Here is a 24,495-nt window from a genome sequence, read left to right as displayed (position 1 = left end):
TTCTGCTTCTTTTCTGTTATATTCCTTTGAAAAACACAAAAAATGTGAGATTCTATATCACTAATAACAAGCTAAGATGTTGCCTTTGTAATGTTGATTTAGCAACTTTTTCATGTTCATTGTCATCTCTATTGAGTTTAAACATAGGAGAGTCAAAACTGATATGCTAGTCTGAGAATTTATTATAAGGTATTGCATATTTGGCTAATCTATTTCTTCCTTTAATGGTCCTTTCATTACTGTCTGCAAAGGTTGGAGAATGGAACTGTCTCGCTTGTCTGCCCAGTTATATTTTTACATCATGACAGATGGGGTGGATAAGTAGGTGGTGGGTGTGGTGTCTCCCCATCGGTAAGAGAGGATTATGTGCTGGGAACTTTGGAGGCAAACACAAGTAGAATAAATATATAGAGAGCATGGAGTGCCATTCTGTATGGACAACAACTATATGGACTGCCATCCAGTGGGTGTAAAACCTCGAATGGAGATTAAAAGTATTTTTCTAATAGCAGCTGGGGGAGGAAACACAGTTAACGTGTATTAAGTGTGTTTGGGATCTTGCTAGATGAAAAAATAGGACTATTCACTGCACATGAATGTAACCAGCACTGTTGTGAAGCAAACATCTCTTTATGGGGGTAAATATGCTTCACCTGTCTGGTGTTACATTATATTGTAAGTTTATATCCCGTTTTTCATACATAATAAGAATTACCATCCAAACAGTCGCTAAAATTAAATGATCAGGATAGCAAACAAACAGAGATGGATTTTTGTTTCTTTTTATTTACTTTTTTCCCTCTCTCATAACAGTTTTGAGTTTGAGTTAAGTTTTCTTGTTCTTTTTGACGAGGTAGCTTCTGTAGTAGAAGTTACTGAAGAGAATGATGAGGCTGAGAGAATATGCCAAAACAGTGATGTTCATATAGTCAGGGAAGTCACAGTCAGCAAACAGATTGTAGCTGGTATGGATAGTCACTATGAAAAACTGGAGCTGTAAAGAGAAACAATAGCATGATGGTAGACTTCCAGGGCACTGAGTACAAGAAAATTACAAGAGGATGGTCACGTAAGAGATGAAAGCAGTAGGGGATAACAGTTAGGCAATTTTCATACTTGCTATATGAGCTATAAGGCTTGAACACTTTCAGCAAGTTCCTCTGTATATTTGGTGTAGAGTGGTTGGAGAAATATCCACAGTCTTGTATATAGAAAATGGACAAAGCCATGTTGATGTTACCAAGTTATTAGTGAATAATGAATAATGAATTAGTGAATGGTTGTCTTGAAGGGGCTCTTTTACCTTTCTGTTTTCAAACGACAAGAAAGGAGTGAAACAGAGGGGCACTACTTGCTTATAGGGTAGTGACATGCCAGACACATGGGCAAGCTTACTCTCTCACTGGACCATAAGTTACAATTTTATATATAATATTATATTTTATATAAAAAAAAAACCTGAGTTAAAATTGAGTTGTCTTCAGTGTGACTGGAAATCAGTGGTTAAGACCATAAACTGTCCCAGAAAAGACAAGCAAGAGTTATTTTCCCACTGACCTTTACAGAAACCAGAGAAGTTTGCCCTCTGCTGGCCATTAAAAAGAATGCTTACTTAAGCCCATCTTTTACATACAGTCTATGGAAATGACTCCAAAGTTATTCTTTAGTTACTCGCAAAAAGGAATGAAATTATATGTAATATTGATAATGTCATTATTAATCTTACACCCAGTGATGCTCACATGGAAACAAAAATAGTAAAGATTAGTTATCTTGCAGTATGTGGTGATTTTTTGGTCGTTTCTCAGTAACATATGTTGATATTTCTTGTGTAACCATATACATATCATTTAGATACTATGCAATATGACTGTTTTTTTCTTTCTCTTTTATAAAAACAGAGTAGGGTTGTCAGCAGAGAGTAACACGGGCAAAAGTACTCATTAAAAAAAGAAAATAAGTCACCATGTGAAGGTGTCCATTGGATTCATAAAGCTAGTCACGAGTGAACTACCTCAGCTTCAGTTAACTAAATTGTAAAGACAAGTGTTAATGATGGCTTGGGGGTCGTTTTGAAGGTCAGTGCAATTCATGTCACAGAATGGCAGTCAGGCACCATACTGACCTATATAAGCTGAAGCCATAAGGGAAAGAAAAAAAATACAGGATGCATTGTCTTTTCATTAGACTATAAGTAGAAAACAGATGGTCCAGTAGTTAGCTGAGGAGCATCAGTGCTGCTAATCTGTTTCGTTTTGCCAGCAGTCAGTCAGAACAATGACAAACTAATCAGGAAGCCTACACGTTAAGCTCATCAAAACCAAATTATTAAGCCTCTGAGATCTAAGTCGTCGTTGGTGATGACTAAGCCTATCAGAATAAGGACTTTTTGGTCTTATTTAAGTGTGAGAGAACAAAGAAAATATTTCTAACTGACAAACATCCACCACTTTTTATATTTTTTCCCCATAAAGCCAGTTCTGGCTTTTTCAGGATTATCACCTTTGATGGCTTAGTAGTTGTTGTTATTGTACAAGCTTCTAAAGTACACATAGCAGAATCAGAAAGGTGACTGCCTTTATGCTACAGATAGAAATACAGACTGACGGCTTAATGAACCATAATGAACTATCCAAAAACATAAAAGGGAGCTAAAAATTAAGAGGAGATCATTTTTAAGTTAGAGGATGATCACTGTAAAATGAATGTGAATGAGATGCATACAGACCAGCTGTAGGGTGGTGAGGTAACGTTTCCACCACAAGTATTTGGTCATGCTTGGTCCCACAGCTGCCAGGCCGTAATACATGTACATCACTATATGGACGAGGGAGTTAATCAGACCTATCAGGAAAGCTGTAGACAGACACTCTGAATGAGAACCATATATTATCTTCTTGAATATTTCTGTTTGCTGCTCAAAGACTCTTATTCACAACATTTTGTAAAACTGGACTAGTGGGTTGTACTCACACTGTCCACCAGCCACATATTTAACCCCAGCCCACCAGTTGAAGATCATTGTGGCGTGGTGGTAGACATGGAGGAAGGTCAGTTGACTGTTCTTCTTCCTTAGGATAAAAAATATCTGAATCACAGAATCACACAAAGACAGTTAGGCAGAAGCATCTTGCAGCCATGAAAACACATGCTCGTATAAGCTTGCTTGAAACTCACAGTGTCACAGAGCTCTATAACTTTGGAGAAGTAGAACCACCAGCACACTCTGGCCATCTGTCCAAAATTATAAAAAGTACATTATTAACCTTCGTGCACTGCAGTTCAAACAATTTTAAATATATATATATATATATATATATATATATATATATATATATATATATATATATACACAGTTCTGTAAAAAATATTGAGCCATGAGCATTCTTTACAGTTCTCTATGAAAATTGGAAATGCAGAGATTTACTGAAATATGCAAACATAAATGGAAACAATTCTGTACAATTCCAATGAGCTGCAAAGTCCAACTTTATGAATACCTTTATTCTTAAACACAGCCTCAACTCTCTTAGGATACTTTCTTATAATGTTTCCTACTTCTCAAAGACAGGACTGTCAAATGCTGTTTATCTGATGTAGACAGCTTTTTAGGCCTGCCACCTCTTCTATTATGACATGATGTCAGTAACAAAGGATCCAATTTAAAATTGGCTCTTTGCTAAATTGTCTATTATGTGTAGACAAAACTCTGTCTCATCAGTTGGCGTTAAGTGGGTTAAAAAAACAAAAAAACTTTCTTTTGAAAATGGTCAGGTACAAGGACTGGACTGAAAATAAGTGAAAAAGCAGCCAATGTTCAAAGATAAACTTCAGAAAGCCTGGAGAGCTATTGCTCTGCAAAACAGTCTGGCTGCTCAGAAACAAAATCCAAAGAAATGGCTCGACAGTTTTTTCACAGTAGTGTACATGTCAAAATTAATTTAGTGAAAAACATTTACCCTCATGGCCAATGGGCTGTCACTGTAGTCCACTGGCTGGCACAGCAGACTGTATCCTGCCAACCAGGAAGAGGTTGTAAACTGTAAAGAGAAAAGATGCTCTCATCACTGCTTGTTTTTTCTTTCATTTAGCAAAATGACGTTTCATTAAATAGGTAAAAATCCTTTACCAAATATTCCGTGAAGGAATAGGACACATGAACCATGCGGGACTATTTGATCTTTAAATCATGCTGTACACGGTGAAAATGTAGCCACTGATGCGCAGCACAGACTCCCAAACAGAGCCGATGGTAACATGTCTGTTTACACTCCGACAGATGTGGATTGCTTTAGGCAGTGTTTCTGTCCAAAATTACCTATATTAAACTATTTTATAGCTCACATTAGGATTTTACAGATTCACAAACTTTGACAGCCATTTGGACGGTTTATTTTTTTTTATGATCTATTTGCTCTGTGTGTTTTATATGCCAATAACTGTTTTAAGAGAGTTGACATGCAAGTACTAGAATCCACCAGCTACAAACTGCTACAAACTGAAACCACTGGGAAGTGAAGTGAGTTACAGTGATTATCTCAGAAGAGTGGAAGGTTCTGTTGGCATTTATGTATAACTGGACCCAGAAGAGATACAGCAGGGATTGAAGGACACCCCCAGTGGTTCTGTGTCCATCCCCCAAAACATCAGAGCTCTTTTGGTCCCATGAGTAACATCTAAACAACATTAAGCAGGTGGTTTTAGTGTCATTGGAAGTTGTATTATCCTATACTGACTTCCTTTTAGCTGCTCTGAATTCCCGCTCCCCGTTGTCTTTTCCGATAGTTCCTTCAAGCAGTATGGTATTTACCTCATAGAACATGTAGGCAGACAGGCAGACCATGGCAAAGTTGTAAACTATCAAGACAGGTCTGAGGTTGACTGGCTGCCTCCTTGCCATTAGCTTTGACCCCACCCATATAATGATCAAGTAACACAGGAAGACACAGCTAATTGGCACAGGAGAATAGACCAGAAGCCAGTTGTCTGTCCTTTTGTCTAAATGACAAGAAGGTGAGAGAAAAGCAGAAAGACCTTTAGAAAAAAATAAACTGCTAATCTCTGAGAAAAAAAATGGGTAAATTAATTTACATGCCTCCTTTTTCCAAAATCCCATGGTAAAATAACTGGACTTTCTGCCACACAGTGAGCGCTTGAAAATCCTGAAACAGAAAAAAACGAGAGAAACTTTGCAAAGCTGAAGCAAACACTAACGTTTTAAAATGAAATAATATAAGTCTCTCACAAAAAAACAGAAAACATCAAACACCTTTTTTGGTATAATGATCACACCTGCTTATATGGCATTTATAATGTTCTACATTATTGATTTTTCTAATATTGTGTTCATTCTGCAAAGGCCAAACATGATTTGTCACTGCATTAAAGTTTCATTTTGTTGTATTGGACTGGACGAGGTCTGGTTTCAAAACCCTCATCATAAGATGATGACTACACATAAAGTCATTTGCCGGTTTTTTGGTACAAACCACAAAATGTACTCATATAAACTTTTTTATATCAGTACAACTAACTGTTCCCAGCACTTTGCACGCTCATAAATAGTACTCTTCTCAAAAAGTACTTTGCAACAAACAACACCTCGCTGCAAAATTGATTAAACTACCAGGAGATAATCTGGATTACAATTTAAGGATTATGTGCACTAATCCAAACGTATCCTCTTGATGACTGGCTGACTGATGTGGACGACAGGGTGACACGTGTCCTGGTGTGTATTACAGTGCTGCCATCTAGTGTCTGAAGATGAAAGTTGCGTGCACAGCAGGTGTGTTTCTCTTTACTTCACCATCAGACTCCTCTTGTGGTGTTGCGCATGTTTGCCTCAGGCTTGGGTAGAACTTAAGAAATATACAGTCTTTTTACAGATAAACTGGATCACTACTACTCTGAACTGCTATGTCTCAGAAGAATTGATTCATTAGTTTCACTATTATATATATAAAAAAGGGAAAAAAAATACAAGAAGGGGGAAATCTGTATAAACCTCCTACTGGACTTTGCCATGGGATCAAAGAATGGAAATAAATTAACAACCCTTCTTTTTCCAGGCTAACACATGCTTCATCCACCATCAATGAAGCCAATGCCGAAGAGTCCGAAAGTGCAGTTCTTCTAATGACTTCCAAAGAGTATCAGTCCCATTAGACTACCATGTTAAAATGTCACTCATTAAAATAACAGGTATCCAGCCTGGCAACTATACTGGTATTGAATTTGAGCATGTATGTAGTGTTGGTGCCTTTAATAGTATTTTTACTGGAATTCTAAGCTAAATAATGTGGCTACAGCAAGTTGGTGCTCCAGTTTTCATGTCTTTGTGTTGCACCTATACTGCTGATGGATGCAGCTTGTTAGCCAAGCTTGCTAGCCTTAGCTGATGACTTTGCATGGCACTCTCATGGGAGTGGGGAGTAAGGGATTACTATTGCAAAAACGGTAATGGGTGGGCAGGTGCTTCTCCAACAGCATCACCATCAACACAGGAGCAAGGCACCATGTACATTTCAATTCCTTTAATTTTAAATATGTTTATATTGTCTATCCTGTAAAATAGTCAGATATCTATTCATATTAATGTACAGAATTCACCTGCTGCTGCTACTACTGCACATTCACCCAATGTATATACTATATGTGTGTATATATATATATATATATATATATATATATATATATATATATATATATATATATATATATATATATATATATATATATATATAATGTTCTTCCTCTACACCCCCCCCCCCCCTCAATTTTTGCACATGTCGAGGAGCGTGTCAGGCTACATTTCACTGTGTGTTATACTTGTATAACTATGCATGTGACAAATAATAAAGAACCTTGAACCTTGAACCTTAATTAGATTACCGTTACTTTCCCGTAGGAACGCTGCGTTACTGCGTTACTAAAACCGTGATTTTTTGCGAGAATGTCTCATGACAGTGACATAAGTGAGTGCAACGTTTGTGACAACAGCTGTGTGAAGATCAACAATGGATGATATATGGAGTACGGGAGAGAGTATGAGCATGCAGCGTTTAAAGCGTGGAAGTACTGACCTTACTTTGAGTTTGATTCCATAAAAAGTGACAAAACGATTAGTGTCCGTTGTGCGTGGGAAGAAAACTTATTTTTACAGCGAAAAAAACCCCTAAACAAGCACCGAGTGCGCAACGACGTAATGGGAAATTCACAGAGAAACTCGCGGATTCTTCCACTGACCGCTGTAGCACACCTGCACCAGGGTAAACCTCCGCCTACCCTACTCCTGCTTTACAGGTGAAAATAGAGCAAAAGGACCGCTAGTCTTTGACTTTATTTATTTTCTGCTGTGTTTTACTTGCATCTATTTGAAAGACTGAGTGTAAACACAAAAAATATTTTATTTTATGTGCTGGAATGTGCAGAAAATAGGTTTAAATGTTAAACTAATGTCTTCAAGTCAGAGAATGTTGCATATAATTAAATTTTTGCTTGATGCATAAAGTTAAAAGATTAGAACTGATAAAACAAGTTAAAAAAAGAGACTTTTCCATTTGATTACATTTTGTATGATGGATTATGCAGAAAAAGTAGAATTGGACTGAAAGATCTATCGCTTTATCACCTATTCAGGTTGTAAATCCTGCTTTTAAAAAGTAACTAAGTAACTAAGTAAGTACTTTTGAAAATAAGTAATCAGTAAAGTAACAGGATTACTTTTTTGGGGAAGTAATCAGTAATTAGTTACTGATTACTTTTTTCAAGTAACTTGACCAACACTGTTCATCAATAACCAATAATATGCAGCGGTGAGGAGATAAATTTGTTCTTTAACAGTCTGTTAATATTAAATGCACTCTGCTACTTCATGTAAGTTAAAGCACTATTTAGAAGCAGCAGGCTGTGTGGCCAAAGCTAGGCTAAGCAGTTAAGCCTTACCTGTGTCCTCATAAGGATTTACGGAAAACAATCCCTAACAGAGCTGAACAGAACTCCTATGTGCTAAGGTTTAACGTGTAGAGTAGTACTGAAGGGAAAGTTACAAGAAGATACTTTCAAGACCAGAAATATACAGTATTTCAAAATAACAGCATGAGCCTATGCATCTTCATTTATGCAGCAGTTATCATTAAGATAACAGCTTTTAACCACAGCAGCCTCCAACAATGTGAGGAGAATCTACAGTAAACACAGCTGAAAATAACATTCACATTCAAAATAACATTCACTTTACCTTCATTGTGATGGTCTATAGCTGTGATTTCTCTCTTCAGCTCTGTCCTGTCAGAGCATGCGGCATCTCAGTCAAGTCCTAAGCAGGACTGAGTCAATCAGTGTGTGTACTACGGTGTGTAACTGCCAGCTAAATCCTATCTGAAAATGCTACTGCAAGTGTGACTGAAGAAAATTCAAAATCATATGATACAAAATGTCAAATAAATTCAATATACAGCTTGAATTTTCACTTAATAGATAAAATAATAAATCACTCGGTGTCTACATAACTAGCAACAGACCATTGGTTTAAGGGAAAAGAAGAAGTTAAACTAAATTAATTGAATCCATTTAACACTGCCTTGCTACTGCCAGGTTTTTGTAATTACTAAAGTTAAAAAGGACACATACCATAGACGTAAGACAGAAGAGTCAATTTTAATGTTAATTTTTAATAAAAATCACTTGGTCTCTATATCTGCTTTTTTAAACAAAACAATTTATAGTTTCTTTCCACACTCTGAATTCATAAGAAGAAACATGAGTCACACAGCAAACATGCAGTGAATAACAGTGTGGGCTAAGCCTGTAGTGGATAAGGTGGGTCAAACAGAAGCGAATACTATGAATGTCTTCTACATGCAACACAGTGTCTAATAATTACATATGATTAGTATACTCAGTTTTAAATAACCTCCTGTATTCCTTAAATGAAAAGTTGCAGCAAAGAACAATTAGCACACACAAATCACTACAAATATTCATCATGAATCATGCTATTAATGGTAGTAATATCCCCTTTAAACAGTAATCTGACAGAGGTTTGCTCAGCAGCATTGCACACCCTCCCCTGGCTCTGTGTGGGTGACAGTAACTCTTGATCCATCCCATCTCACCACACACATCCATCCACAGTTTTCTGCAAGCAGCTTTTACACTGCGGACTTCATTAATGTGAGGAGATGGTGGAGAATGGTTACTTTATCCACACAGAGATGTGGAGTGTGGAAATGCCAGGAGACAAACCACAGTATAATCACTGCTTAATTAGACAATACAATAAAATAAAAATGCACAAAAAACATTCAGATTCTAATCAAACTACACTAAAGCAAATTACAAATGTTAGTTATCAGTGCTGCTGCCAGATTAATGATCATGTTGGTGCTGCTGATGGGGGGAATGGTGGTGGTGGTGATGAGAAGTAGAATCACCCTGATCCTGCTGATGTAGCGACTGATTCTGGTGACTGGAATGTTGATCGTGGTGGTGTTGATGAGAGGGGGGGTCATCATGATGATGGTCGTGGTGGTGGTGGTGGTGAGTCCCTCCAGAAGCTGTGTCTGCCACTTCTGAACCTTCGTCAACAAGCTGAGCTGTGCCATTCTTTCTGATGTTGTTACCACCGACAGATGAAGTAGAATTATGCTGGAAAAGAGGAATACACAGTCACACACACGCTTTAACTCATTATTCTTGAGTTAAAGCTGCATCACACTCACAATTGTCACATTTATTTCGGCCACTTGGCGGCAGCATATTGAAGTAATGGCACAACACTGATGTAGTAAAATGTTATCAACTTGCTATTAGCTATCATTAACATTAGCTAATGTTTCTGATTAATAATTTCTACCTTGTTTTTAGTCAGCCTCATTTCTGTGAAATGCTCTGCTGTTCTTAAAACCCAATTTCTACTTTTTCCTGTTTTTTTTTTCAATCAAACCAGTTTTATTCCCAATATTTAGGGCCAACTCAAGACAACTCAACTAACTACAAGAGGCCAATCTACCAATAAATCCCAGTCAAGTTAATGTGAAGCTGACCAACAATTCCTTGCCAGTTCCTCACTATGAAAAGGAAACATTACAGAACATAAAAATATTGTGTAGTTTATCCATCCCTCCATCCATTCATTCATTCATCCACCAATCTAGTCATCCATCCATCCTTCCATCCTTTCATCCAACCATCCACCCATCTTTCCATCCATTCATCCATCCTTCCATCCATTCATCCATCCATCTAGTCATCCACCCATCCAGTCATCCATCTATCCATCCATTGATCCATCTATCTATCCTTCCATTCATTCATTCATTCCTCCATTCATCCAACGATCCATCCATCCGTCCAACCATCCATCCATTCATCCTTCAGTTCATCCATCCATCCATCCATCCATCCATCCATCCATCCATCCATCCATCCATCCATCCATCCATCCATTCATTAAACCATCCATCCATCCATTCATTCATTAAACCATCCATCCATCCATCCATCCATCCATCCATCCATCCATCCATCCATCCATCCATCCATACTTTCATTCATACATCTATCTATTGTTCCATGAATTCATTCATCCATCCATTCATCCAACCATCTACCCATCTTTCCATCCATCCATCCTTCCATTCCTTCATCCATCTATCCTTCCATTCCTTCATCCATCCATCCTTCCATTCCTTCATCCATCTATCCTTCCATTCCTTCATCCATCCATCCTTCCATGCATCCATTCATCCCAGATGTCATAGGATAAATGACGGGGTACGCCCAGGTCTGTTGATTAGTTCTGTGAACTATAACATTGGACTTCATTCATTTCGCACACATTTTTCCACTGATCACTCACAGTGCAGTTACAGATATTTTTCTGATAAGTTGCTCTGATTGCAGCCTCTACGAATGGGTGATGCAGAAAACTGTAAGGCATCACTATATGAAAGGTGAGGAGACCACACCTGGAGAAAATGAAGCAGAAAGAGAGGGAGAATTGAAACTCAAATTCATAACGTCCACATGATGCATATAAATATGAAATGTGTGTGGAACTAAAGGAAGAACAACTTTTTCCGTCTGCATGGGGTTTTATACATGTTCTCTCCTCTACTCCTTCATGTACACATCATACCATTATCCACATTACCCTGTTTTAAGTCCTGCTATCTATGTAACCGTTCACATGCATGATTTAAAGCAAAGTTCAAACATTTAAAGTGTTTTGCCCTAAATAAAATCAAAAATATGAGGTAAATGTCATGAGGGCAGGTTCATCTCACCTGTCATAAACCAGGAAGTCATCTTTGTCTCCGTCCAGAGCCTCCCACACGTCATTTTGAAGAGGTTGCTGCTGAAACACGGGGACCCCGGTGGGAGCACTTCTCTTCAGCTCCCAATACATTGCTCTGGAATGAGCGTCACGCTCATTTACTATTATGAAAGACACCTCAGTCATGTTGCTGCGATTCAGCCTATCACGCAGGCCTCCAATTCTACGGATGAACAGATGGAAGAGAAGATAGAGAGCTGGGTATAATCTCACATCGCTGTTAATCTGGACAGTTGGAAAAGGTTTTTCTAGAATCACAGGACGTCAAAGCCTCGACTCAAGGAACACGGAGGGCTTGTCTGTCTTCAAGTTTTAAGAGAAAAAAATAAAAGGATGATAAATCTTTACTACACTAATTGTGCAGCAGAATCATGTTCAGAGGCTTATAAGAGGAATTCTGAGCAACTGTCTCTCCACAAGAACACCTTTTGTACAAAGATCATGTTTGTTTTACATTTTTCTTAATTTTACTCTTCAAAATAAGACAAAAAAATCAGCTCGGATTATATGGTCTAATAATACATAATTCTTCTTATATTGTTAATATTGGTATACTGTAATGTTGTATCCGAGCAATTTCAGTAAACACATGAGAGATTTAAGGTCTGTATAAAGATGGTGTGGATTCCTTTTCTGTTTTTCCTTTAACAACATGCTATCTAGAAGTCTATTTAAAATGACTTTTTTTAAACTAAAATACAAATTTGAGGACTATCGGGAAATAGTGTTTCAGAAAATAACAAGACTATAGAGAAAATTGTATTATTAAGAAGCCAATAAAAAAATACATACAACTGGTTAATGGGTTTACTCTTCAAAATAAAACTTAAAAATAGGAGTTTTAACTATTACAACTTTCTTACTTGGATGCCTGCCTGAGGCAGAACTGTCAGGCAGCCTTCAGCAGCGCCACCACAGCCACGTTTCCCAACAGGTCTCGCATGGGTGCATATCCCTTAATGTCCCACTGGGGGGCAGGTTTGCAGATCCTGGAGGCATCATTGTCCCCCTCCACAATCAGAGTGCTGTGTGAGGCCCACAGCAGGCCTGGCAATGCTGCGAACAGCCACAACATCAAGAGAGAGCCCATTGTCTCTCCCTGGCAGCCTGGACTGTATCTACCTGACAAGAAAGACATTGTGCAATAATTGAAAAAACAACAAATTTTTTGCACCTGATGTGAAGAAGTGAAGAGAAAAAATCTTTTCCAAGGCTTTGTGGCACAAAGTCAGGGAAAAGGAGATAGCACATGCAGACTAGGCAGTCTGGGGTTCAATCAGTAGCGCTCAGTCTGATCCAAAAATAATTAAAAGGGCAAAACATCATTGTGTCTGTCTTTACATGCGAAGATAATCTGCAAAAAGAGCCGGGGTAAACAGCGGGCACAGAGGTATTTTGGGGCACATGGAGAACATGCAAGCATCAAAGCAAAGACAGACAGAGACAGACTCAGAGTGTACTGTCTCTCTGTTTCAACGTGATCTGGATCACTTTTGTTAGATAATTAAAGCCTTTTCGGGTCGCCATTTCTTTTCCTCTCCTAATTTAAATGTTTAGATGTATAACAAGTATTAAAGTGTACAAGACAGGAACAGATCTCTGTGGTTAAACTGCATTAGTTGGAATTCCACAAAATACACCCCTACAATAGTTAATATGTTTGACCTTCAGAACAAAAGACTTAAAGCCTTAAAAACAAACACTTTAAGCCCAAAAAGATGATCTTACCTTTTCTCTTTCTCTGTTCTGCGACCCACACATGCAGACAGTAAACCCCTGTTGTTTTTAAAGCCTTTGAGGCTGACTAGCACTTCCCCCAAATCAAACAGAGACAGAGACAGAAGGAGAGGGGGGAGAGAGAGAGAGTGTATGTGTGAGAGAGAGAAACTAAACAAAGGACTTTATTTGAATGCAAGTAAATTTGAGTAAAATCACACTCTTTATTAATTTAATGGACTACCACAAAATTCTGGTTACCTTGTTGACTGAACAAGCAGTTATTGATTAGGTGGTTATAACTATTGAGTGGACCGATATGAAACATGATATTCATGGTTCCTCGATTCCCTGCACATTTTTGGTAATTCGACTTCTAGGCTATAGCACGGACTCATCTAGGCTGTAGCACTATGTGAAGATCATGTGGTTTTGAGAAAAAATGTAAAAATAATATTTGGATAATTTAGATTTAGTTACGATGAGTGAGATTTAGTGCAGACTTTCCTTGAGAATGAAATCTACCCTTGGTGCTACAAGGGTATCCAAAGGTTTTTACTGAGCCCACTCTTACTCTTTAAAACCGAAAACATTACCACCCACCTCTGTTGTACTTTGTGTGTGGTGTTAAATATCAGATGTTAACTCCACATTACACTATAAAAAGCTGGTGAACACAGTAAACATGCAGTTTTTCAGCTGCTCAATCATAGTTACCTACCTATGCGAGCCAAGCTTTAGAGTGTGCAAAGGTGAATGCCACCATGACAAACAAACACAGGGCACCATTTAAGAAAGAGCTCAAAGGCCAAAAATCAGTGATAATCAACATGAAAGACTCAACTTGAAAAAATTTACTAAAAAGAGCTGTTTGATCAATAAATAGGGATGAGCACGAAGACCATGCTTTGTGTGAACTTTGCAAAGTTGATGGTTAATCTTCAAAAATGTAGAAAAATACAAGATCATCTGTTTACACTGACTTAAAGTTTTCTTGCCATTGAAGGTTAACAAGCCAGTTGCAATGTAAATAAATATATTGGCTTTTATGTTACCGATTTGCTCAAAGTCCAACTTATGTGGGGAAAAGTAACACACATGACCTGAGATTAAGTTACAACAGTGGGATTTAATGAGACTTGGGTTTAAGTTTTATCACTAGTAAATTAATATGCTTTCATTTTTATTCTAGCATCCAATGTTAACTGTTACTGTGAGCTGCCTGACATGGAGAACGTGTATAGCTGCAGTCAGAAGTTTCCATCCACTCATGAGCATGAATGTCATAGTCATTTGGGGCTTTTAACGACTTCTTTGAACTGTTATACGGATGATCTTACAGTTACAGCATTACCTTAATGACTTTTAGAAAAAAAAGATTCCGGTGCACAAGTTTAAATTTATTGGATTTTCTCTGATCCACACAGGATCAAAATTATACATACAGGCTCAAATAGATACATGCATTCATTTAAATCTTTTAATAAGTATTGCTCAAGGTTCTACAATGTCTTTCGACTTCTTGTTGGGGATCATAATTGAGCACAACTGGGAGTTTCTCTTTGCCGGTGTACAAAGGTAATGTTTACTGTATTGGCCAGAAGGTCTCAGGAACTCAGGTATTATAGTTATGTATTTTATAAATTAGGTTTTATTTTTATTTTAACTTTTCGCTTTTAATTTAATTGAGTTTTTATTAGTTTTTGTAGTCTTTTTTGTTATTATTGTATAAAGGGTATATATCAGAGGCAAGATTTAGGAAAATGAGTATCACAAAAAAACCCACAGACCTCCATCCAATACCTCAATAGTCGAGTTTTACCAGTAACGTACCAAAACTAAGTATTTTCCTGTTTTTTTATTTATATTTTAGCTAGTTTTCCAAATTCACAAAATCATGTTACTTTAATCTTTTTTTGCAAGTTTTTATTTCTGTTTCAGTTAATAAAATTGTTAAGTGTGTTTCCACATCTAGTTTAAGTGAACTATAATAACCTCGCAAACAACTATCAAAAGTAGAAGTTGGTCGACTGCTTTGTTAAGGTCTGATAGTAGACCTAAACTGTCCCCCTCAAATGAGAGGAAACTGGTTAAGAACCACTAATGTTCGCATTTGCTATGAACTGGGAACTGCTGGAACACCGGGGTCACTGTGCACAGAGGAGAGATTTTTACATTGCCATGGGAGTGGATGCCAACCAAGAAAGAAGCCTCTGCTTCAAAATCAGCAACTTGAGCCTCACTCATGAATGAGAAATGGAGGCTTTCTGCAGAAAGGTTTTATGGTAAGACAAGACAAAGGCTGAGCCTGTTGGCCTCAGTGACAAGAGGTATGTTTGGAGGAGTAAAGGAGAGACTTTCAACTTAAGAACATTGTACCAGTGGTGAAGTATGGTGATGGTAGCATCATCCTCTGGGTTTGTTTTACTGCCAGTGGTACTGGTACTTTGCACAAAGTGGACCGAATAATGAGAGAGGACTGCCTCCAAATGGACCCAAATGTATTGGAGTCTCAACATCACAAATTAACAGCTAGACGGTTGAAACATGGACATAATTGGTTGTTCCAACATGACATGATCTCAAACACACAAAGCAGGCCAACATTAAGCTGCCAGAATGGCCTTCCCAAAACACTCAACAGTATCGACAATTTGTGGATTAAAAGTCATGTCCGTACCAATGGAAACAGCTACCAAAGCTGTCTGGTTGAGGTACAACTTGCTAAGGGACATTTAATAAAATATTAGTTGAAGTATGTATATATTCAAGCTTCTGTATAAATTTTGAGGTTGACTTAAACTATCCAGAAAATTTGAACACTTCAAAACAGAGCAAAGGGGAAATTCTCAGAGTGAAATTTACACTGTAGTGCAAAATTAGGTTATTCACCAGTGCAGGATTTACTCTTATTTCCTTTTCCATACATCGTTTTTGGAACCTTCTTGAAAAACAGCGAGGGTCTCAGTTGTGTACATGTGACCAAAATAAGGTACAGAAATTCAGTTTTATTAATGCTTAAACTGGAGAGGTATGATTGAACAATATAGTTTGATACTAAACCCATGTTATGGTTAAAGACATAAATCATGTGCTTTACATCCCACCCAAAAAAACAAAAAACAAACCAAAACAAAAAGATTGAAAATAAATAAGAAAAAAAAAATCACAATGTCGAGGGAACACTCTGTAATGAGATGTGTCTATATGAAACTTAAATAAAGTTAAATATTCCAAATGCTAATTTTATTATACATGTAAACAGAGCCAGGAAATATCAGCCAAGCTCAGAGACACTTGACTTTAAAAACACAAGCATCAAACTTGTCAGGGTTTGCGCAAATGACTCCTCTAAACAATTCTCAACTACAATCAGTAACAAGCTACATGGTACACATGCTCTGCACATGTTCAAGCTCACAGTGGGTCAGCATTTTCAGAGGTCCATCCCTGTTTCCTGCTGTTCTGCCGTATCAGTGTCCTTTGCTTTTGGTGCTCGTTGCTCTCAGTTGCTTTTATATCGAGAATTGTTTAACAACTCATGACATATCAGATTTTAATGCACACTATACTCTTAGCCCCACGTCTCAATGTGTATGCTTATCATTGTTAAGGGCTCACTTGATTTTAACCCAATCTTCCCCTATGTTGAACTCATTAGTAAACATCTAGCTCCAAAGCAGGAAATGCAGTCTTCTGGTGGAAAGTCTTGTTTCACTTGTAATAAGCTTCACTGTTTCCCCTACCACCTCTGGTCTCATGATGGTAGTTGGATTTTGCCGAGCACCTATTCTGCATTTTAGTCAAGCTAAAGGAAGCTGAGATTTAAGCTGTTTCAAATAGATTCTCTTAATGCCACGCACCAACACCAAAGCTTATATTTTTATCAATACCTCTTTGGCATCAGGGACCTGAAAAAAAAAAAATCTGTATCTGATTCTAGATGGGATAACAGCAGGGTGGGGAGAAAATACTACAAGTAAAACTGTAGGCTAGCCTGAGCATCTCTTATCAGCTGATCACACGCATATAAGCATTTGAGAGTGCAACCAGTTGACATAACAAAAGCAAATTCACGTCAAGTCATTCAAGGAGGAGATACAAAGCACAATAATTCAGCTTTAGTCTTTAGCAATTCACACAAACTGCTAAGAAGACAAAACACCTATCAGTTCTTCCTCATCATTATCTCCAACTTCAGGGGGACTGTCGCAGGTGGCCATGAGCCCCAGGCCTAGCTCTGCCAGCTCCTCGCAGCTCATATCAGTCGTCACCATGATCTTAGTCTCCAAACGGTTACACAGAGTCCTATAGGAGGGTAACGGGTAACCAATCTCTCTCAGGTACTCGTACCCCTTGGTGCCAACTGCACAGCGGATATTCCGGGCTTTCAGGATTGTCTCCGGAGACCAGACAGCACGTCGGGAGCGTTTGGTGAGTGACAGGGCTCGGATCTGATCCTCATACAGAAAATTCTGAAGACCCTTTTCAAGCCGGTCAAGTCGATAAAGACGCTTCTTCATCTCTTCAGCCTGACAGAAACAGGAGTATATGGTTAGTTTGGGCCATTTTATTGCACATAACACTCATTATTTTGTAACAACTTTCATAATAATTTGCATAACGCAATAAAACCTTACAATGCTCTCCAAAAAAAAAAAAAGAAGCCCAACAGACCAGGCTTTGATTTGCAGGGGAAGTCATCAGCTGTCCTACCTCTTTCTGTAGCCTTGCAGTGTGTTGCATCTCCTGCTCCAGCTGTTTCCTAAGCAGCTGGCAATGTGTGCAGGGCTGCTGATCTTCAGATGTTCTGTCCGCATCTTCCTCCTCTAAGCCAGGCAAAGGGGTGCGTCTGGCATAGCCATGATCCCCGAAATTCAGCTCCTTCTCCACTACACCAAAACACAAGGGAAAAAAGTGCAATTAAATTTCTGAGAACTAGAGTAGAAAAACATCCAAACAAGAAGATATCTTCTTAAATATTTCTGCAGACATGGAGCAATAACTGTACATAGAACTTCTGGGTTTTTCTGTTGAGACAAACATTTCTATTTTTTCTGCAAAATGCTCATCTACATTTACGAGCAACCAGACAACACTGCTTATGTGCAATGTGTTGTTGGGCTGTTTTTACTGTATTTTCCAATAGAAATGCTTTCTACAGCAGTTCATGATGTGAAAAGTAAGAGATAACAGACAACTATACAGTAAGTGTCGTGACCTTTCATACACAGCAAGCATTTTGTAGTTCACCAAAAATCCATCCATTGAATTCAATTCTAATCAGAGTAAAAAGGATCCAGAGCAACTTTACACCTTAGATTTCCAGTACCTGGCTCAGGTTTCAAAGGGTGCAGGATGTAGGGAACCGTGAATGCGGGGTAGGGAGGTTCTCCAACATTGAACAGAGTGGGGATAGCATTAGGTTTCAGCTTCTTCCCCCCAGCTGGAGACCTGGCTATTTCCTCAAACTGGCTCTGCTCAAAATGGTCCTTAAAGAAATGAAGCAAGTGCAAAGAAGACATACACTGAATCAAAATAATGAAAAACCAAAAGACATGAATTATAGATATTATGACAAAAGGTTAAAGATTGACAATTAGCTGAACTCAGAAGATAATTATCCGGTGAATAAATATATAAATCCTAATTCTATTTATTCAATTAATCCATGATTCTAGTCTGTTTAGATTTGGTTCTACTTTTTTTCTATTACTATGTTGTAAACTTACTTGACAGAGTCTGGAGTGAGGAGTTGGTTCAAAGTCCCGTCGACAGTTCACCACCCATTTCTTCTTCCGCACAGGGTCTTTGGGGAACCGAAACAGCTGCTTGCCTATGCTGGTTGAATTGGAGCAGTTTGGAGCGGAGCAGCCACCCATTGCACACACAGTCACAACAAACAGCAACAGCACAGCTAAATGTTAAGTTAGCTTGGCTTACAGTACAGCTCAGCTGTGACTTTTAATCATTACTAACTGCGTGCACGCTCTAAAAACGAGAAAATGTTACACTTGCATCAAACGTTAACTTGTGGAAAGCAAAGTCATGCCCTGTAGATTTTTAACAGAAAAAAACCCCACGAAAACAACTTATATCATCTTAACGGGGATAAAATATAGCTGACTTTGTTTGAGCCAAAATGGCGTACTTCCCCACGGTGGTCAAGTATAGTGACGCACTGTTTGTATGCGTCTGTCGGGAATGCCTGATTGAAAATACCACGTACCGCGCAAAAAGCGAAACAGAAGCGGTCAAATGAAAACATAAAGCACACACGCTTGATAACGTTTTACGCTAACTAATTTTAATTTTTGTTTTGCAAGTATTTAGTGGCAAGTGCTCTTTATTTGGAGTCAGGAAACAGTCGAACTGCTGTGAGATATTTTGTCACAGGACCCAAAGAAGCACGTTGAAATGTTTTTGGAAGTTGTTAGCGGTTGATACATTTAAATACTCCCAAAAACAACAGTAGTTAAAGTAAACACTGCGATTTTAAAGACACTGTAACAAGTAAGCGACGAGTAATGTCTCGGAAATCCAGCAGCTGTTAATTAAAACTCTTCCTGAGATAAACTAGCTCATGTTTCAGGTAGTCGTCAGCAACTTTGCAGTTTAAGACAAGCATGGCATCTTCGCTGGTAGTTCCTGTCATTGATGTCCAGAATGAAAACTTTAAAGAGCTTTGGCCTGCTATGGTCGTGGCTATTAAAACGGCGTCCTTCGTTGCACTGGACACGGTAATTACAAGTTCTTACGTGTTGAAAGAATTTGGTTTCTTCCAGGTTTCTCGCCACTTTAGATGCACAGATGGTAATGTGGGAGTTTGCAGAAAATTCACATTCCTGTTTTTTTAGGAGCTGAGCGGTCTTGGGAACAGGAAGTCCTTGCTGGCTGAGTGAGTAAAGGTCTTTCTGAGCTGAAATAGTATTAGTAGGTTGTGCAAGAAGCCTTGGGAAGTAGATGCTTGTATTTTTTCTGGCTCTTGTAATATTTCAGATCCATTGAGGACAGATACAAAGCTATATGTCATGCAGCTCGGTCCCGCTCCATCCTCTCGTTGGGAATCGCCTGCTACAAGAAACTTGATCAAAAGGTGCAAAATGATCCTTTTAGAGTGGCTTAAATGTTGTCATGTACTACACATTAAACCAGTTATTACACCGTACTCATAAGTGTAACATGTTTGTACAGCAGTGCCAGTTAGACTGTTATACACATTTAAATAACGCTATTAGATCTGTATCAAATTACAGAAACTGCCACTGCAGATTTCACAAATGCCACAGGTGATTCATCCTTCCTTCTCTTCCCCCAGCCTGCAGACTCGTACCTGGTGCAGGTGTATAACCTCACCCTTCTATGTTCAGAGGAGTACATCATAGAGCCCCAGTCAGTGCATTTCCTGGTGCAGCACGGATTTGACTTCAACAAGCAGTACGGCCACGGAATCCCGTACTGCAAGGGCAACAATAAGGTAAAGTTTCCTGCTGCTTTGAGTTGTGTCGTCCATTCTGAGTGTTCTGTACCCGCTGTGTTCACTCTGCTGCTTTTCTCTGTTATTTACCACGACTATGTTCTGTCCAGCTCATCACATGTACAGTGACTAACACGCACTTATGCAAAAGCTCTACAAGGATGTAGAGCTTGCTCAGTCAAAAGGTGTACTTACTTTTTCAAATAATATTACATCTGCTGACCTTTTTCTTAAAAAATAAATAAATAAAATAAAAGGTGTCTAACTTATCACGCCAGGGAGGAGTAGTAGGTTTGCCTCTGATGTCAGTTCATTTTCCTCTCTGTTCTTTGTTCTTCGTAAGGGAGGTGCAGATGACCGCGGCGTTCACATCCGAGCACTGTTCACTGAGCTGCTGCGTGCTCGGAAGCCCCTGGTGCTACACAATGGTCTCATTGACATGGCTTTTCTGTACCAGGTGCAAGTTGTTGTCTTGTTTTCACTTTCCTAAGATGTGAAATCTGTTTATGACATTTTCTAAATACCTTTAACATTTATAAAGTATTTATAATAATAGAACTCTTATTTTTACTCTATAAGACTGATGTTTAGCACTGTTGTTTCACATCAAGATGGTCCTGGGTTCACAGCCAGAGCACGTCTGTGTAGTGTACATTTACAATAAAAGGAAAAACTCCAAGGTTAATGCTGCCTGTCTTGGGCCTGGATATGTTTTACAAAACTGATTCAACATTTCTAATGACTTCCTGGTCAAAGAGATGTTTGAGAAGATTGACGAATGTTTGTGTTTTTTTTCTGTTAGAGTTTCTATGCTCACCTGCCCGAGCGCCTGGCCACCTTCACTGCTGACCTGTCAGAGATGTTTCCCGCTGGGATATACGACACCAAATATGTCACAGAATTTGAGCTTCGACTCTCTGCCTCCTATCTTGAGTACGCCTACAAGAAATGGTGAGTAATTTTTATTTATTTATTTATTTTTTGTGTTTTGATTGAATTTTATAGTGGACATTAATTTGCCACTGATATAATTTGCACAACTTGACGCTAATTAAGTTCTCTAAAAGGTAAACAGGACAGTTCCACGTGTGTCCTCTGTGATGTAATGCAGCAGTTACCAGTATGTAAAACCAAAGAACAAAGCCCTTTAACACCTCTTAAAATAATTGATAACTCATTTTTTTTGTAACCTGTTGGCTAAGTCGATGATGAAGGTGCTAAGATTTGGAGTAGAGCAGAAAAGTCTGGTGTCCATAATTATGTCAGTGTACGTTGTCTTTGAAACATTAACCCTGTTTGTCCTTTAAAGCCAAACAAAATCAGCTATCTGTCCCTCTTCTTTCATATCATGTTCTCTTTTTCCCAGTAAGCTGGATAATGGTCGCAGTGTGGACTCCGGAACAAATGGACCTCATGTTCACATAGAGTTCTGTCAGTATGCTGGTCACATGTCCACCTATGTGGACTACAGGGAGTCTCCAGCTGTCGCTTCTGTTGAGGAACAGACTGACATCTGTCAGCGCTTCTCTGTAAGTTTCAACCTTGGATCTTCAGTTGTACAGTTGTGGAAAACTAAAGTGCTCTTTTCTCTCCTGTGTGTGTGTTTTATTTTTTATTTTTGTATGTCTGTTATAATGCAGGAGCCAAATAGCTATCATGAAATTGTGTGTGTTTTTACTAATTTACCTAACTTTGTGTTTGTTTGTTTGTCTGCCAGGCATTTGGTTGGTGTCCGAATGGCACAAAGTGTCCGTTATCCCATGACACAGACCGCATCATTTTCCAGGACGAGAAAAATAAGGATGACAAGAGGAAGAAAAGGAAGAGACAGAGAGAGAAGAAGAGAAGTGAAGGAGAGGGCTCCTCCATCTTTGATGGTTCTCCGGAAAATAAAATCCCCAACATGGAAGTGGATCCAGAAGATCCGCCAGGAAACCAGCGAGGGACAGTTGCTGAGATGTGCCCAGATGGTTTGCCAGCAATGGACAGTGATGGAAACACCCCACAGAGTGAAGGAAAGAGCTTGGCGACTGACAGCAAGGGGAACAGTGTGTGTGATGAGAACATAACAACAGCCTCAATTGATGACAGCCGGAACACAAAAAACAACACAAATGATGGAAAAAGTGGCGAAGTGAGTGGGACAGGAGCAGGGAGAGAAAAGACGAATGACCGCTCAGCTGGGATTGAAACCCAGAAGAAGAATGCTGACGCAGGGACACATCGGGCAGGATTTGACGCCTTTATGACAGGATACATCTTCGCCTACTCCTGTACCGTCATCAGGAAGGAAGAAGCTGGAGAAGCAGACAAGGAGCAGGAGGAGGAGGAGCAGTCGTGGCTTCCTACCTGTCTTAACAAGGTCTATCTGAGCGGCAAGGTAGCGCCTCTCAATGTGGTAAAGAGTACCTTCTCCAAGTCGTCCAAGGCCCACATGCAGAAGATGGAGATGGTGTGGGGCAGAAGGTGTTAAATTTTGTCTCTCTTGGTTTGTAAGGAATAAATCCCACAGACTTGGACTTGAATCCAGTGACCATTGGGGATGTTTATTGTTTGAAATATATTTGCTTGTAATTGACCTTCTGTAAATGCCATGGTTCACCCAAATCACGTGGTCTCCATACTTGGTCAAAACCTTTGTCCAGATCAAATGAAACCAGTGTCAATATATTAGTTTTTCCTTCAGCCTCAGCTTAATTTGTGTTATTTCAGTGTTGGCATGCTAAGTCATTGTCAGCATTTAGGCATATGCAGTTAGCATTTAGCCCTAAACACAGCAGCACTAAGCTGTGAGTGGACGGCAGGTTGACTCCTGACTGTGAATGAGAGGACAGTTCTGGTGTAATCATCATTTTATCCTAATGGGGAAATGTTCCTGGAGGATGGAGGAATTGATACCACTGACCAAACTCTCATAGAGCACCACCTTCTAATGCAATCATTAATCCATTTGTCAAATATTACATTTAAGATCCCTTGAGTATCGAGGAATTATAACAACAATGGTGAATGAGCACCCAGTTTCTTAAAATCAATGCAGCTTTGCGTTTGAAAAAATATCCCATATTATGCTTACAGTTGATTAAAAGATTAAATGTGTTTTTCTGCTCTTAAAATGTGAGTTGGCAATCGTCAGTAATTAAGATAAAAACAATCCATGGGTGTGTGATTTATAATTAAAAGGGAAGTTTGGAGGTACAGGGGAGGAATAGTGGATACAGTGAACAAAGGATTTTGAATATGGAGCTGCCAGGCAGGAGGAACATTGGAAGCTCACAGAGAGGATCTATGCATGCAGGGAAGGAGGACATGCAGAAGGTTGGTATGAGAAGGATAGGGTGATACGGAAGCAAACGTACTGTAGCAATCCTAAAGGAGTTGTCAGAAGAAGAAAATCTGTTGGGTTTCTTAAGTGCTATTAGCTGAGCTACAATAAGACAGGCCCCAAATCATCTAATCAGATTTTTACTACTTTAAATAATTGAAGTTATAACATCCTGTGGGTGATTATCTATGAACAATTTGAAATGTGATAAGTGAACTGATAAATTATGCATTTAGGTTCTACTTAATGATAACATATATGGACTTCGCCATTCAGTTAAACACACATAGAGAGTTAAGTTTGATAAATGAATGAATGATAATGAAATATTGAACAATCAGTAGTTAGGAACTGAACTTAGCTTAATTTAAAATTAATATTTCAAATGATTGTGTTACTTCTTAGATTTTTTTTCCTCAGAAATTATAAGGGGATTTGAAAACCTATTACAATGACAAGTTATCTGAAAAAAAAAAAACAGTATTTTATGCACAATTGTTACTTTTTTCTTTCTTTTTCAAGTAGTTTTTCGTTTATGGGACACACACTGAGAAATGACATGAAAGACGAGCTGAACGAGCAGAAGCAAAATTGTAGACGCAATTGCGCCTGGCATGCAGAAGAGGGCGGTAACGG

General features: G+C 38.7%; 4 protein-coding genes across 5 annotated transcripts; 1 reads left to right on the top strand and 3 right to left on the bottom strand.

Moving 5' to 3' along the window:
- Positions 1-826: 826 nt before the first annotated feature.
- elovl8a (ELOVL fatty acid elongase 8a) lies at positions 827-8,991 on the bottom strand. Its single transcript, XM_085388526.1, has 8 exons — positions 8,979-8,991; positions 5,096-5,152; positions 4,811-4,998; positions 3,960-4,040; positions 3,178-3,234; positions 2,974-3,088; positions 2,729-2,856; positions 827-994 (listed from the first exon to the last, which is right to left on the bottom strand). Exons 1-8 carry the CDS (start codon positions 8,989-8,991, stop codon positions 827-829), a joined length of 807 nt encoding a protein of 268 aa, XP_085244652.1.
- Positions 8,656-13,168, bottom strand: selenop2 (selenoprotein P2). 2 transcript variants are annotated; one of them, XM_085388524.1, is made up of 5 exons: positions 13,070-13,168; positions 12,205-12,463; positions 11,292-11,504; positions 10,865-10,973; positions 8,656-9,651 (listed from the first exon to the last, which is right to left on the bottom strand). In XM_085388524.1, the coding sequence occupies exons 2-5, from the start codon at positions 12,429-12,431 to the stop codon at positions 9,373-9,375; spliced, it is 828 nt and encodes a 275-aa protein (XP_085244650.1). In that variant the 5' UTR covers positions 12,432-12,463; positions 13,070-13,168; the 3' UTR covers positions 8,656-9,372. The 2 variants fall into 2 exon arrangements, with proteins under 2 accessions (XP_085244650.1, XP_085244651.1); XM_085388525.1 differs by having other exon boundaries at positions 12,205-12,459; positions 13,070-13,150.
- Positions 13,169-16,093: 2,925 nt separating this feature from the next.
- Positions 16,094-19,317, bottom strand: LOC146648677 (uncharacterized). Its single transcript, XM_085388606.1, has 4 exons — positions 18,790-19,317; positions 18,390-18,549; positions 17,774-17,949; positions 16,094-17,589 (listed from the first exon to the last, which is right to left on the bottom strand). The coding sequence occupies exons 1-4, from the start codon at positions 18,937-18,939 to the stop codon at positions 17,206-17,208; spliced, it is 870 nt and encodes a 289-aa protein (XP_085244732.1). The 5' UTR covers positions 18,940-19,317; the 3' UTR covers positions 16,094-17,205.
- A 132-nt stretch (positions 19,318-19,449) lies between these two features.
- Positions 19,450-23,650, top strand: toe1 (target of EGR1, exonuclease). The gene is made up of 9 exons (XM_085388605.1): positions 19,450-19,570; positions 19,650-19,797; positions 19,915-19,955; positions 20,057-20,153; positions 20,376-20,534; positions 20,878-20,991; positions 21,337-21,485; positions 21,901-22,063; positions 22,252-23,650. Exons 2-9 carry the CDS (start codon positions 19,684-19,686, stop codon positions 23,005-23,007), a joined length of 1,593 nt encoding a protein of 530 aa, XP_085244731.1. The 5' UTR covers positions 19,450-19,570; positions 19,650-19,683; the 3' UTR covers positions 23,008-23,650.
- The last annotated feature ends 845 nt before the right edge of the window (positions 23,651-24,495 follow it).

The sequence above is a fragment of the Rhamphochromis longiceps genome, linkage group LG18 (genome assembly GCF_057381845.1).
Source record: "Rhamphochromis longiceps isolate RC_006_pf linkage group LG18, R_longiceps_female_GT1.1, whole genome shotgun sequence".
NCBI lineage: Eukaryota > Metazoa > Chordata > Actinopteri > Cichliformes > Cichlidae > Rhamphochromis > Rhamphochromis longiceps.
Note: the sequence above shows the minus strand (reverse complement) of the source record. Positions and strands in the feature narration are given on the sequence as shown.